The sequence below is a fragment of the Solanum verrucosum genome, unplaced genomic scaffold, assembly GCF_900185275.1.
Source record: "Solanum verrucosum unplaced genomic scaffold, falcon-dt-bn FXZP01000184.1, whole genome shotgun sequence".
NCBI classification, from domain to species: Eukaryota; Viridiplantae; Streptophyta; class Magnoliopsida; order Solanales; family Solanaceae; genus Solanum; species Solanum verrucosum.
In genome coordinates this window covers 580,667-596,421 of record NW_026020302.1, presented here as the reverse complement: position 1 = coordinate 596,421, position 15,755 = coordinate 580,667, and the positions used below count along the sequence as shown (strand labels likewise).

The 15,755-nt window shown below is 31.3% G+C and overlaps 1 protein-coding gene across 2 annotated transcripts; it reads right to left on the bottom strand.

Moving 5' to 3' along the window:
* Window positions 1-2,852: 2,852 nt before the first annotated feature.
* LOC125834915 (transcription factor bHLH128-like) lies at window positions 2,853-11,792 on the bottom strand. 2 transcript variants are annotated; one of them, XM_049514065.1, is made up of 6 exons: window positions 11,274-11,792; window positions 5,287-5,609; window positions 4,548-4,685; window positions 4,135-4,200; window positions 3,592-3,660; window positions 2,853-3,206 (listed from the first exon to the last, which is right to left on the bottom strand). In XM_049514065.1, exons 1-6 carry the CDS (start codon window positions 11,686-11,688, stop codon window positions 3,150-3,152), a joined length of 1,068 nt encoding a protein of 355 aa, XP_049370022.1. In that variant the 5' UTR covers window positions 11,689-11,792; the 3' UTR covers window positions 2,853-3,149. The 2 variants fall into 2 exon arrangements, with proteins under 2 accessions (XP_049370022.1, XP_049370023.1); XM_049514066.1 differs by having other exon boundaries at window positions 5,287-5,600; window positions 11,274-11,788.
* Between the last annotated feature and the right edge of the window lie 3,963 nt (window positions 11,793-15,755).

Below are 15,755 nucleotides of genomic sequence, written 5' to 3'. Positions count from 1 at the left end.
CTAGTAGTCGAACTCTTTCCTCGACTAGTCAAAATAATTCTCCATGTAGTGAAAAGGGTGCGACTGGGAATTTTCATGACAGTGAAAAAAGGCATGATATTAGTAATGCCTCAAGAGACCTATTATGTTCGACTCTTTTTCCAACTAGGACACTACATTGTATACTATTTTTATTCTTATTCTAAGTAGAATTGTATATATTATTCGTGCTCCTATTCCTATTCTAACACTCTCCTCAAGCTAGTGCATACAAGTCATATGTACCTAACTTGTTACAAATATAATTAATAGAAAGAACAATGAGGGACTTGGTGAGATATTTGCATAGAAGGTGTTAGATGAAAGGATTATAGAAAATTAAAGGGGAAAACAACCACCAAGCTACAAACGCAAGTGATGATACTTATATAGGGCATTACAGTGGAAGACCATATGAAACATACAGAAAAAAGAGAAAGGGATAAGGGTCTGAAAAATACTTCAACTTTGGTCGGATTTGTTGTTGCGATACTAAACTTTCATAAGGACCTATTACCTCCCTAGACTATTTAATACCGTATTTTTTATCCCCTGATAGTGTATTTTAAAGGTATATATGTGCCCACATGGACACATTACTATTTATAATTTTGCATTATTTTTTATGTCACGTGGACAAATATATATGTTTAAAATACGGTATTAAATAGTCTAGGGAGGTAATAGGTTCTCATGAAAGTTTAGTATCGCAACAGCAAATCCGACCAAAGTTGGGGTATTTTTTAGACCCTTATCCCAAAGAGAAACAAGCCAAACCTCTTCCACTGGTCAAACTCAAGCACTTAAATTGGAAAGGGGGGACATATAGATTTAGAGGATAAAAATTTCCTTTAGTATGAAAATAAATTATGAATCAATGGAACTCACCTTAATCTTAACTTATCGAATCTCTTGTTATTCCTCAATAGCTCAATAGTAGATCAATCGATTGTTAACTGATTGATTGTATAGCCGAATCCTATGTTACAAGGTGTTGTCTATATCTAGTACATAGAGATGGGAAATGAGATCAAACAATAATTAGAGTTTGCAATGGCACAAACATAGTGAAATGTGTATTGTATGAGTTCTGAATTATTGCATTATTAATTTATTAATTAATGGTAGGCAAACAACAATTAGTGCTTTATTAATTAATGATAGTGCTTCGTTGCTATTGATTGCTTTAGTAAAAACGTCCATCAACTCTATCATTGTCTTTGAGAATTATGTCTTATTCCATATATAATATATTATACGGAAAAGGGTCAAAATTACTCTTAAACTATTTGAAATAGCTTATATATACCTTTTAATTATGTCACAAACATCCTTAAAACGTTATCTTTGCCATTAGAACTGACATGGCAGTCCAACATTGCAAAAATACCTTCCTCTCAATAATGTTGTTTTTCCTTGTTTATCCCTATCACAAAAAGAAAATCAAATATAATTCTTCCATTGTTCTCTTTTGAGTTGTTGTTCGGACTTTGGAACTCCAGTTTCAAAGTGTGCTGAAGTTTGCTTGAAGTTGTAATTGCGTGTTGAAGGATCAAGTTCATTGTTTGGGTTTTAGGGTCATAGGTTCACAAAATCGATTTTTAGATTTTCAAGCTTTTGAGAACTCTTTCATATATGAGTCCCAAAAAGAATGTCACATTTTCTTATATGGTAAGTACTTAAAGGTACAATTCCTCTTTTACCCTTATTGGTCCCACTTAATTATACACTTATGAGGAGAGAGAAAAGTAAGTCTATTTTTTAATATGACTATTTTTTGAAGGGTCAATTTGGTAAACATTTCAAAGTTTTCATTTATTTCTTAAACTCCGTGCCCGGTCAAATGTTGCCACATAAAATGGGACGGAGGGAGTAATTATTATCTCAGACTTTCTTTTTTTAATTCCAATTTTCGTCAACAAAGAAACTGGCTTCCTAATATAATAACTATTAGTTGAGTGGACCATTTAAGAAATCAACTCCCTAATTTTGTATCAATAGGTAAAAGTAATTCATGAAGAAGATAACTTACAGTTAGTTAACAAGTGAAACCAACTTGGAACTTTTGTCTTCTGTTATGCCTGTTTAGTATCTTCAATTTTCTGATTCAATCATAATTAAAATTGAAAGCAGATTATTATGAGGTAAACATGAGAGTAATAATTCTCATATTCAGATTCCGACAGAGAATTATTTTTGAACTTGAATGACTTTTTGAGTGAAATAACAAAAAATTACTGACTTCTCAAATGACCTTATTCACCTATTTTTTCAATAGTTCAACAATGAACTTTTATTCAACTTAACTATTCAAGCTCAATTCATTTTGCTCATCTTTCACAATGAAAGATTTGATTAATAGAACAAGTACAATAATTTTTTTTTACAAATTTGGGGCCCCATTTGGATATGCGATATGAAATCATATTGATATGAAGTTGAAATTTTGTTTGGATATACGATACGAAATCACATTGATATAAAAAAAATTCCCCAATTCTTATGCAATCTTACCGAATGAGCAAATCATCGTTCATAAACAAAATATCGAAATATCCTAAAGCGCCGCATTGTTGAATCACATATATTCATGATATACATGGGTAAGAAGGGAAATATCGATTTTGTGGCTCAATACAAACGTTATATTAATTAAATGAGTTTTTTTCACAGAAAATGATCAGTTCGATAAATAAAACAATGAAATCCTTGTAGAGTAGATTTACTTTTCTTATTTTAAAATTGTAAATGGTCGTTTTCCAAGAAGAACATAACAGAAAGCAAGAAAAGGTCTTATCCACTCACGTTGCATAAAAATGAAATAGAGAAAGTTGTTGTACAACATCATCAATTAGCTTTATGATCTTCAACCAAAATAAACTCAAAACTAAATTAAAAATGTAAATGTTAGATGGAAAAAAAAACTAGAAATAATCCAAAACAATCATATACGTAGTCTTCTAACTGGAAAAGGAAAAAAAAAAAAAAAAAAGAGAGTTTACTTTTTAGCTTTAAAAAACTAGTATGAAATTTACTTCCTTATGTACAAATTTGAGTTTCTAAGAGGCAAAATAATGGTGACAAAAATCCTTTTAAGTCAATCTTCAGCTAAAGTGCTTCCTTCCATTTTGTTATTGACTTGATTTCTTACATCCACATTTGCAGTTTTCAAGTTCTGTATTCAGATTCTGCATAAGAAAAAGAAAATGTGAAAAATATGTTTCTACTACTTCAATCACAGCTATAAAGGTGGGGCTAGAAAATTTATCATTTTTTTTGCAAAATATATTAGACATCATCTATCCCAAAAACATTAATGTTATATTGTTTGGTTTGGTGTAAACATCATGTGAGAATATAAGATGTGTTGCTCAGGACAAAATTGTTGTACTAGTGTCTGATCCTCCAAAAATGCATAGCTTTTGGAGGATCTAATCTAACACGCCCAACAGTATCATTGAAGAGTCTGAGCAACATAGAGTATAAGTATTTTAATTTTGTACCTAGGTGCATGCAACATGATAGATTATGTAAAGCTGCAAAGCAGTAAGGTTGATCAATTTATTCACCCACCTGAACCTGATCTTGAAGGGTTCGAATGTGCTGCACTGCTAGATCCAGCATGTCAGCGTAGCTCGTTTGCTGCAAAAACAAACAAGGAAATATTGTTAATATTGGAGTGTAGCTCGTTTGCTGCGATAAAATTTGCAGCTCAAGCATGTTCCAATAAGTGCAAATTGAGAAAATATTGTGAAGTAGAACATACGAAAAGAAAGCATACAATCAAGATTACTGAAAGACTAGTTTTTTGTTTACACAAAATCTATACATATTCAATAAATTGATGAATAACAGCATTTTAGCACGCCAAGTAACAATTATCCAATTGAATAGCACGCCACTTCCAATAGCTAATTTTCTTTGTTCCAAGCAAACATGATTACAGAGTTATAGTATATGAAGCACTTCATAGATAGCTATAATTTATAATTGCAGAGCTATACTGCAAGTTCGGCTTAAAACTTAATGACACTCATCCCCCTCCAACACCATAAAGACATTTCTCGTGATACTCTTCTCTCACACAAAAGTTAATGTGAAATGAGCAAACTATACCTTGTCCATGTTTGGAACAAGATCTTGTAACTTCTTTAGTTTCCCACTAATTCTGGTTCTTCTTTCCTGCATAAGATAAGAAAAGAAAAGAATGTTCATTATCACGTATTAGAAAAAACAAAACATAGCTATGATGATCCAAATTTTGAGGAAAAGTATTTCAAATGCCGCAACTACTACATGTTGATAACTACATCTAGTGTTACATAATGGAAAAATTGCCATTTAAAATCAGTGGCTGGACAAATTGCATCAGCTTCAGATAGTATCTTGAACGTCATTCTCAATCAAAGCCATATAAAATGAAACGGAGCAAGGGAAAAATAAATTGATAAAGTTCAATTGGATTTTTATTTCTTTGTTCATTATAAGGGCCAAGAGTAAAGGAATGACTTAAGAAATATGAAGATTACCCTTTCTGCAATGCTGCGAGGATGAGTAGCACAACCACGCTTGGCACGAATTTTGCAAGGAACAGAATCCTCGGGGATGTGCAGCAATCTATCCATAGATGCCATTTCTAGTGCTGTCTGAGACAAGCCAAACTGAAACTGAAAATGATTCAAAAATGTAAAACATCAGTTCATCCTCTCACAAGAAACAAAAATGCAGTTTTCATCAATATTTGCGAGAGTTGCGCACGAGAAACATGATTGAGTATGCCAACATGGATTATTTTGTCTGTTTTAATTTACATTCTTCTGCAGAAAGAAAACAAACACATACAGAATGTAGTAGTAAGGTTGTTAAGGGGAAAAATGCAGAGGAAGTATATCTATCGCCGTTGACATGTTGAAAACACAGACGTCAAACAGTGAAGGTTTATGTGTTTTCTGATAGTGACTGTCAAGTTCATATTAGCTGGAAGAAAGAAGAAAGGTAGGGAATTAGGAATAAAAGAATGCAAGAGAAAAAACAAATCGTCAGCTTTTTGAAGGGTCACCAAATCAAAGCACAAGACATTTTTTCATCTAGAAGGCTAACATCATTAAAATGACATCTCATTTTTTCACATAAATGTTGTTAAAGTTAGGCATATCACATGCACAACTCCAGAATTCAGGATAAAGAAAACATGACCCTTGAACACTTGCAACTAAAAATACAATTTCTCCAGAGAAACATACTTTCACAAAATTTCAGTTATATTACCTGAGTTTCCCCATCATCGAGCCCATTGACCATGTCATTGCTAATCTGCTTGGCTCGTTTGCTAGGTGTGACAGAGAACATTATAGAGTTGTTATCTTCCCAAGAACCCATTGCGAAACTACTTGCACTGGCATAAGAATGTGTTGACTTTCTGTGGCCATTGGCTATACTGGTCCCTTCAATATCCTCATTTTCCTCTGCTATTTGAGAGAGAGCTTCTTGCCTAGTGAAGCTGAGCTGAGAGTTCAGCCTTGTTATTCCCCGGCCACTATCTCCACCGCCTTTTGAGTTATAGCTTCCTCTCCCCATTGAAACTGAAAATCCTAACGTCAAGTCAAACTAGAATTATATTACGAGTTATGGTAACGAGGTCTTTTTTACCAAATTAAAATCTTTACAATATATTAGATATGAATCTTTTCGTGGGTGTGACTCAAAAATGTCACCACAAAAGCTGATAGTTCTAGTGTGACCCTTGTAGTCTCCATGGAAAAGTATTTGGTTTCACTTGGCTCTATATATTAAGATCTTCTTTGACAAAATTAAAGGATATCACAGACATAACATAAAGAGATTCTCTTTTCCACATCAAATTGTTCGACTTTCATTCGATAACTAAATTGAAGTCTTTGTTTGACTAGGTATGAATATTACCTATGTTGCTCGGACTCTTTCAAAATGTTGACAGGTGCGTGTCGGATCCTCCAAAAATAGTGTATTTTTGAAGGATCCCACACGGGTGCGCATCATTTTTGGAGAGTCCGAGCAACTTAGAATATTACTACTCAAACAAAAGATAAAACCAACGACAACAAGATATACACAGACCTTACCCTACCTTGTTAGGTAGAGAGGTTGTTTCCGGTAGACCCTCTGCTCAAAACGAACTGATCTACTAAAGCTCCATTTCATGGGATATATGGGGGAAAAAATTACCTAGTGTTTTGTCTTTGTTAGGAACTGAACCTAGGACCTTATGGTGCTTAAACCCCTTCATTTGACCACTCGACAGAACAGAATGTGAACAGTAAATGTAAAAGTCCTAGATTTAAATAATTTTTTTATATAAGTCATCATTTAAATTTTATCACTATTTTCAGAAGTTGTGAAAATATAACCTGTGAAACTAACAAAACATTTAAGTTTGTTTAATGTCTACAAAATTTAAGATCATAAGCAAGTCATTTCTTATAAGATTTTCAATTTACTATCTAGAAGGTTCATAAATTACAAGAACAAATAAAAATAGGATCATCTGCTAAACAGTTGACCATAAAAGTTTCAGAAAATATCTTAGAAGGGGAGAAAAAGGAGTCTGGTAAAAAAACATCAATTATTGTAAAACTAGTAAAGCACTCAAAAACATTGGGCTGGTTTTAGGTGGCGGCTAAGATATAAATTATATATATATGATGATAATAATGGATAGAGCAAGTGGGAATAACGGGTCAAGTAAATACCCATGCACGTGATAACTCACCAGTCATGGAATTTTAGGAGCTGTTTGGTGAATGCATCTTGACCTCAAAATAAGTAAAAATGGATTCAAAGAATCGTAGGCACAATCACCATCAATTAAATAAAGGGACAAAACCCCTTCCCTTTTCTTTATTCATTATTTTATTGGCTAGTTGGTACTTTAGTAGAATTTTATATAATGTCAACTTGCTATTTGAAAGTTTGGACCCCACCAAAAAAAAATGCTCACTTCCTCCAATAAGGAGATTCTTGCTAAGATTATGATTAAGGAAACAAGAAAATAATAATATCTATATTGCTCATTGGGGCCCAAGTGACAACTTGTTCTATAAAGCTACTTAATAATTCGAAAATGGCCACTTATATCTCTACTTGTACAATACTCGTATAAAATACAAAGACCACAAAATATTTTTTGGCCCCTAAAAGTTCTTCAATTTTGTCTATTACATTACTATACAGTTATAAAATATTTTGTATCTTGATATTTCGTTAAAAATATTTTTCTTACGATCTTACTTCAAATAATTTTTTTTAGCCTAAAGTTTCACTATCCCACAAAGGTAGGGGTAAAGTCTGGTACATCTTATCCTCCCTAGACCTTATTTGTGGAATTACACTTATATGTTTTTGTTGTTATTATTATTATTATAGGAATAAATTTAAAAGAAATGAAGCTATATAAAATGGAACAAAACGAGTAATATATCCCAAGTTGTACTTGTTTAATTTATTTATTTATTACTATTTTATTTGGGTTGAAGAAGAGAAAACTACAACATAACTAATGGAATAGACTCGTGCTCAAGAAGCACACCAACCTCTAATGTATCAATTTCTACAAGTGGAAAAAATGAATAAAGGAACCCCAACACCACTTTATTGACTCATTCAAGTTTGTGTGACATAATGAACATGACTTAGTTCATACACACATTAACTTAAGAAACTAATACAACGATTAAAGGTCTAATAGCAGACCTAAACCTAACCTAGAGTAGATTATAATTATTAAAAAAAAATTAATAGAGAATAAATTGCCTTATTTCGAGGTCAAAACATACACACATTGTATGTCCTATTCCAAATCAACATATATTGTTGGCAAAAAATCATAGATTAAACCACATTTTTAGATGAAAGCAGAATCTATTTCTATATTGCTCGGATTCTTCAAAAATGTAGAAGGGTATGTGTCAGATCTTTAAAATAGTACATTTTTAAAGAATCTGACACGGATACAACAACAATTTTGAAAAGTTCAAGCAACTTAATTAAATCGACCAAAATGAGTTGTAGAGTTTTTGATAGTTGACAATAAAAGCATAGCCTTTCTGTCTCCCACCTCATATCAAATTAATTCACACAAGTAGTATCATTCCTTCTCCCTTCCCTGCTTCTAAGGATCTAGGCACCATTAATTATATTAATACAAAGGTCAAATATTTTTTTTAAATCGAAAACAACAAGGATCAGTGATGCATGATTCACAATTCAAAGGATAATGAATTCATCTTTCTGATCTTCTCCACTTGAATATCAAAAATTTTACCTGAGGCAAAATTTCATGATCTACACTTAACATATCGCACGTTATACTTTTACCACTAAGATCAAACCCCTTACTCCTTAGACTAAAAAGAATTAAAATTTAACTCTTATAACATTTCTATTTCAATAAGACCTACATACATTTCACCCTATCTAAACTCTACTAGTAAAAATTTACTTTGTAATTGTTAGGTATGTTGTTGTATGTGTTGACATGAGGTAACAAATACTCTTATATAATTAACTAGATATGTAATTAATTAGATACATGCAAGTTGGTTTAAATAATAATAGTTATAAAAAACTAAAAGGTAACAAATTTGTTTGATATATAAACTTAGATGTATCGTGTCAGGATCTATTGAAAATAACTTTTTAAAGTTGTACACACACTTTATCGTCTTCAAACCTCACAATTATACTGAATATATTATTGTTTATAAGCTCAAGAGTGTCAAATTGCACAAGTTGCATCTAACTCCCTTCTACCCCCACCCCAAACCAACCCCCAAATCCTACCTCCAAAAACTTTAAAAAAATATATATTAATTAGTGCTAATGAGATTCTATCTTAAAGAAGGATCCACCATGATTAATGAGTAATTAATTAATACCAGTGGTTTCATTAGCCAAATGTTGTGGGCGATTGGAAACTTAGCAGACACACATGCATTCACTTTCCCCAAATGTGGAACCCACCTTTACATGTCACTAAGAGTTGAGACAGGATTAAGAAATACTGACAATTAGCTCCACTAATCTCCTAATTTGCCCTATTGATGGATAAGTTATTTTGTTTAAGAAAAAACAATAATAATTTGCGGCTGCTTACGTTATATACCTTCTAATTTAGGAAACTAATTCCATTTACTCTAAGCTAACCCAAGATTGTTCCCCTCTACTTTTTATACTAATTAACTATATTTGAAGTATATAACTTTCGAATTCTAAATCATTAAGTTGGTTGTAAACAAGAATTTATTTATGTTGAATGAATTTTTCAAGATAAATATATAATTTTGGCCAAAACTATCAGGTTCTTTTTTATATGTTTCAGAAATAATGACATGTTTTTAATCTGAAGCTTTTATGGTATACACGTCTTATAAAAGTCACATATATGTTTTGGGATGTTTAAAACCAAAACTTTTAGAAGTATTTACTTTTTTTTCAAAAGTTTGTACAAAATCAAATTATGACACATAAATTGGAACGGATGGATTAGCAAAATCACTTCTTTGTTTTTTCCTAAAATGAATAATACTTTTAAATAACTTCAACTTGCCAAACGAATGATAATTGGGATGAGATGGAGTATAATCCTTGAATTATACTATGGATTCAATTTACAAACACGAACTACTGAAGTCTGAAATCTGGTTTTGACATCTTTGTCAAGATTGGAAAGTTTTGTTGGAAATTGTAGAAGGTAGACAGATAAAAAAAAATCAAACTGTTTTTAAAATGTTTTATTTAAGTCGAGAGTCTATGGGAAACAGCCTTTTAATTTCTACAAAATAGACATAAAATATATGTACACTCTGTTCTTTCGAGACTTCAGTTATAAGATTATGTTAAGTATGTTATTGTTATTATCGTAGACAGATACAAAGAATAGACACAAAAATGACACTCACCATAGGAAAAGTAGAACTAGCTAAACTTTTGGTCGATATGATATACTTTTTTATGTGAGATGATTCAATATTTGATGGACACATAATTTTAAAAAAATTAAAAATAATTTTTTTACATATTTAAAAATTACTTGATATGTACTATAATTTCAATAATTCATAATTCAAAATATTTAAAGAATTCCTTTTTAACTCACCAATTTAGTAACTACATGAAGTGAGACAAATGAAGTACTTCTAAGTTTAAATGTTAAAAGTACTAATCATATGGAAGGAAAGAAAAAAAAAAAGAATTTGCAAGTTGTAAGGAGGTATTAAAGATTCTTTGAGTACCAAGTATATCTTTAGCATTTGCATAGCTCTCTTTTAATCTTTTGGTAATTCTTTTTAGCAACTTGTTGTATGTAATTAGATAATTAGATAAGACAAATTCAATAACTCTAAGCATCTTTCCCCACTTACTCTTTTATGTGTCCTTTTTTGAGTAATTAATTATGTTTAAGTGCTCAACTAGTCAGTTTATAACGTCTAATTGTGACATAAGTAAATCTTACTTTTGTACTCTAATCTCATGACAATTCATTAAGAAGTTAATATAGTCCAATGATAATCAATATAAGTTAATCCTCCATTAATTGGTTCTATCTGCAAGAAACCTACTTTCTCTTTTCATCTATAGCTAATTACAATTTTTTTTTAAAGGTAGCTCGATGCACTAATTAAGCTTCTGCTATGTCAGGGTCACAAGAGTTTATTGCGCATAATTTTACCTTGCATTTCTGTAATAGATTGTTTCCACAACTTGAACTCATGAACTCGTGGTTCTAATTTATCCATCGTCAAATTTTAATCATTTACTACACAACTAGCATCTTAACTGAATTTGACTAGTATAAAACTAAGACTCCGTCTTGTACGACACTCTTATATGTTTAGTCTATTTCAACAAAATTGATTTTTTGAATTTCGAACTTCTCATTTCACCCTTAGTAATGTGATATACTCGAATAACTATGGAATTGTCCTAACATGTTTAAGCATGGAAAAAGAAAAAATTATTTCTTTCTTAAATTTTGTTTCTAGAAGATATAACCAAAGGAATACTTAAAAATGTAAAACACATTTCAAAGTTTGTTAATTTATGCAAAGTCGGTTGTGATTAGTCAATTAGCAAAGTCTGCTCTGATTGGTTAAAAAGTTACCAAAAGCTGAAGACTTTAGCAGGGAAAAAAAAAAAGCAAACAGAAGGAATCATATACAGGAAGGTCAAATTCGTCATTTCACATTTCAATTAGGAAAAAAGGAAAGTTGAAAACTTACCAGTATCACCTGCAGCAGTAGCAAGTTGATTAAGAAACCTCGCCGGTGAGCTACTATGTCGAACCAACGGCGTGGTTGAAGTCGTCGGCAAACCTCCGCCGCCGCCGCCGATTGTTAAGTCGTTGAAACCAATTGACCTCTGTAAATTCGATTGTTCCTTCGCTTTGCTTGTAGATTCAGAATTTAACGAATTAGATGCTAAATTGGACGGGAAAAACCGTGAAGGACCAAGGTTTGAGTGATGAGATCCATGAGAAGCGAACTCGTGATTACCGTTAACGACGGATTCAACTGCTGTAGTTAAAAATGATCCCGGAGCTGAACCGTAGCGAGTGAGACCGCCACCGCCGCCAGCGGTGGTGCTGGTGTGGCTCATTGAACCTTGTGATGAAGAAGATGTTGATGATGGATACATTTGAGAATTGTTTTGAATTGGATTGTTAAGATTTGGAGGTGGAGAACTTAATAGAGAGAGAGGTGGGTGGGTGGGGTGAGGGGGTAAGAGGGAAGAGCAAGTTGGGAATAAAAAAAATGAAAAAGTGCTACACTTGTTTGATGAAAAGTCTTGTGAGAAAGAGAGTGGATCAGCCAATGGGGTTTTGTTGTTTTTGTGATTTTGTCTTTACCTTCTTTTTTTTTAATAGAAAATTAATATACAATGTGTACTACATCCTATCCTACTAAATTATTATATTTATAATTTATCTGTTTCAATTTACGTGGCACGTTGTCGTTATTAGATCATGTCGTGAATTATTATTTTTATCTAGAGTGTAAGTTTAATAACGTAATTCATGAAAAATGATGCATGAGTTATTTCAAAGAGAGGAAGTTTTAAGTATTTTGAATTCATAATTCAAGAGAACGAGGAGATGGATCACAATGTGGTATGTTTTGTGTGATAAGAATATGTAGTAGAGTTTTAAAGGTAAGTTATAGAATAGTGGTTAGATCGATCGACATTGTTGTATTGGGAAGAGGGGTGACTAGCTAGTCAAGAATATACCCACGTTTAGAAGAGTGGTCGTGTGGGCATACTATGAGGAATATGATTAGGAATAAAGTTATACGGGAAAAGATGGGGTGTGGGCATATGAGGAATATGATTAGGAATAAAGCTATACGGGAGAAATATGTGAATGGCTTTTATAATTTGCGACAATCAAAATGAGAGAAGTGAGATTGAGATGGTTCGAACATGTGAAGATGGAGTGTGTAGATATGTCGGGTAGGTGGAATGAGAAGCTGACTATAGCAGGAGCTAGTGGATGTAAAAGTAGGTTGAAAAAGAACTAAAGGGAGGTGATCATAGCTAGTACCAAGATAGGAAAGTTTGGAGATCGAAGATTAAGATAGAAAGTTAGTAGATATTCAAGTATTGTGGTACTATACGTATGGGAGAGAGGTGGGGCCAGTCTTCTCCTTCCCTCTTCTCACTTTTAGTTATAGTATTTAATAATCATCATGTAGTTTCTTATTCTGTTATGTGTATACTATCGATCTCTTACTGCATTTGCTTGTATCTTCCTATTCAGTTGTCATATTTTCTTGTCATCCTGCTTTGATCATAATATTCATTCTGTAACAAAGGTCTATTCATACAATCTACTCTCCACAGACACATACTTTGCCTAACTAACTGGCCCCTTCCTCTTCTACATTGGTTGTTTCATTTGGCGGGTCCTCACCGGGTCGATCCGAACAGGTGCAGGCCTGACCCGGCCTCAATCCATATTGTTCAACTTGCTGCTCGATCTGGTGTCCCAAAGCATCCTTTAATTTACAATGCATGTGAAGCAACACTATATAGTACTATACTAGCAATTGCATGTATACAGAGGCGAATTCAGAATTTCACAAGGATGGGTGCATTATTATGAAAAGATGCATCTAAGATATAAATTTGATCGGTTTAACCTTTACGTTCTTAACACTAACCGTTAAACTTTAAAAATTATAGGTCCAACATATATAATACTACTAGTTTTAAATTTTAATATACACATTTGATTTAATTATATAAAATTTATACCAAGCTAATTTTATTTAAGAATTTTCAATGTTGCACATTTGAATTTTTTTGAAAGATAAAAGCAAAAAAATAAAAGAAAAATTGATTGAAATGCCAAAAGTGCTACCGATAACCACTTGGAGGGGTGTTAATAATAAAAATAAGATAGATATAAGATTTAAATTTCTATATTTGCTTAAAGAGGTGCACCCAATCTTCATCGTATTATTATATGTTACTTTTAACGTGGGTTCACACCTTTATATTTAAATATTTTTTTAAAAATATAGCACTACTATATATAATCTAGAGAGGGGAGCATGGGTTCATGTGAACCCACGGAACCCCTCTAGATACGCCTCTGCTGACGTATATACTCAAGGCACGAGAAGCTTGTTGTATTCCATAAGGATTTGTAGAAAATAGTATTATAGTAATTATCTTTTTATTAATGATTTAAATATTTATAAGACATATAAAAAGATAGTGATTAAAAAAATTATTTAACATTTAATTGAAACTTGAAAGATGTCTCATAAATTAATACAAAGAGAGTATTATACTGTCGATGTTATGATATTATTGGTCGAGAAATGAATTGGTCCCATTAATTAAGTGTTTTGATGGCATATATACAAGTAGGTTAATAAGTGTGCAACTGTGCATGCATATTGCTACTTTACAAAGAGGGAAGTATATATTAAATTAAAAGGAGTAATAAACAAAGATAATTTAGTCAAATAATCCTTTAATTAATATTGTGTACAAAATAAAATATGACAAATAAAGTGGATTAGAGAAAGTATAACTTTTGTAATTTAAGAAATATTCTATTTAATATAAGTAATATAAAGTCACTAAACTATTTTTCATAATTAAAAAAAATCATCATTTGTAAATTTTAGGATTCTACTAATAATTATATATGACACTTTGATTACTTCCTTGATAAATAATTAGAAGATTAATTATCTTTTATTTTTTCATATTGAATAGTTCTTTCTTTTTCATGTTCATATGCACTTCTCCTAGAACATAGTATGTCCTGTGTATTATATTTGTATTGACCATGTCCAGTATTTTTATTATTATTTTAGGTATTGACATTTCCTAGTGTGAAAATTATTATTTTTTCTGAAAAAATATTTATTAGTCTATCTCAAAAAGTCCTATGCTTACCTTATTTGAACACTAATATTTTTTTAATACATAAATTTAAACACTATAGTTTATAATTTAGAAAAAAGTATACTCCAGAAAGTCATATGCTAACTTTATTTGAATTTTTGAACCTTAAATACACAATTACCAAACTTCAACAGGCCAAACATACCCTTACTCTCATAAATATGCCCACGGAGATTAGAAAAGAAGAAGAAAAAAAAATATTAACTGCTTATCATAGAAACTTACTAATTCTAGCTTATATTATTGGTAAAAAGAATATCCTTCATTTAAATCTTCTTGTTTCATTCAAATAAAAAAAATAGAATATTCTATATTATAATTGACAGTTGATGACCTATATCGCTATACGTAAGTACAAACCATTCTTTTATACAAATTCGAGTTCAATGACTAGACGATTTAAAATTTTAAAAATCAAATCATCCAAGTTGTACCCTTATATATTTTTATTTTTTGAAGTGTCTGACTGTTATCACAATTTTCTGACTCTTACGTCGGTTGAATAGCTATATTGTACAAATAAGGGTTCTAAATTACACAAATTTCAACCCTTTTCCCACTATTTTCTCTTAATAATAATTTATTTCAACTCTCACATCGATTCAACAACTAGATGCATGTATATGACCTAATTAAGTGTACTAAAAATTGCACAAGTTGCACCCTTTTCCCTTTAAGAATATGACTACTATAATTGTAAGGTTATAATTTTTTTAATAAAAGAAGGTTTTTATTTTTTTATTCCCACCTCGAATGAATAGATGGATGATAGGCAAACTAGGGTTCAATTATATTAATTTACAAGTTGCTTATAACTTCCTCCCTTTTTCCCACATAATTACAAAAGAAATCAATCTTTTATATATAAAAAGTTCATATTTAAGATTATATATTAGGTTAAAACAATGGATATTATATCCACATAATTAATTAACGCGAGTGGTTTTGATTAATATGTGATGTTCAAGGCGAGTCAGGATTTTAATTTTATGGGTTTAAAATTATAGAATAACGACTTCAAGTAATAATAATTGAGCTTTAAATCTAATATGAATATATATTTAATGAATTTCTTCACACAAATGTATCATTTATACAAAAATTATTGGGTTCAATTGAATCTGTATTTAAACTTCTAGCTCCATCCCTCCATAGTGTATAAGTTTTGTTTTATGAAAGTAAGTAAAGATCCATTGAGTTTCACATAAAAAAAGAAGAGTAAAGGGTCAAAACACAACTATAGTATTTTGATTTTTTTGAGTTTTATATCTGAACTATCTGAT

Bases quoted from the DNA above. Each gene is read 5' to 3' on its own strand.
- LOC125834915 (XM_049514065.1), bottom strand. From the start codon at position 11,688: ATGTATCCATCATCAACATCTTCTTCATCACAAGGTTCAATGAGCCAC. The intron at 4,686-5,286 runs GTAATATAACTG...AATCATTTTCAG, and splicing joins TCGATGATGGGGAAACTCAG to TTTCAGTTTGGCTTGTCTCA. The intron at 3,207-3,591 runs GTGGGTGAATAA...TTTCTTATGCAG, and splicing joins CCCTTCAAGATCAGGTTCAG to AATCTGAATACAGAACTTGA.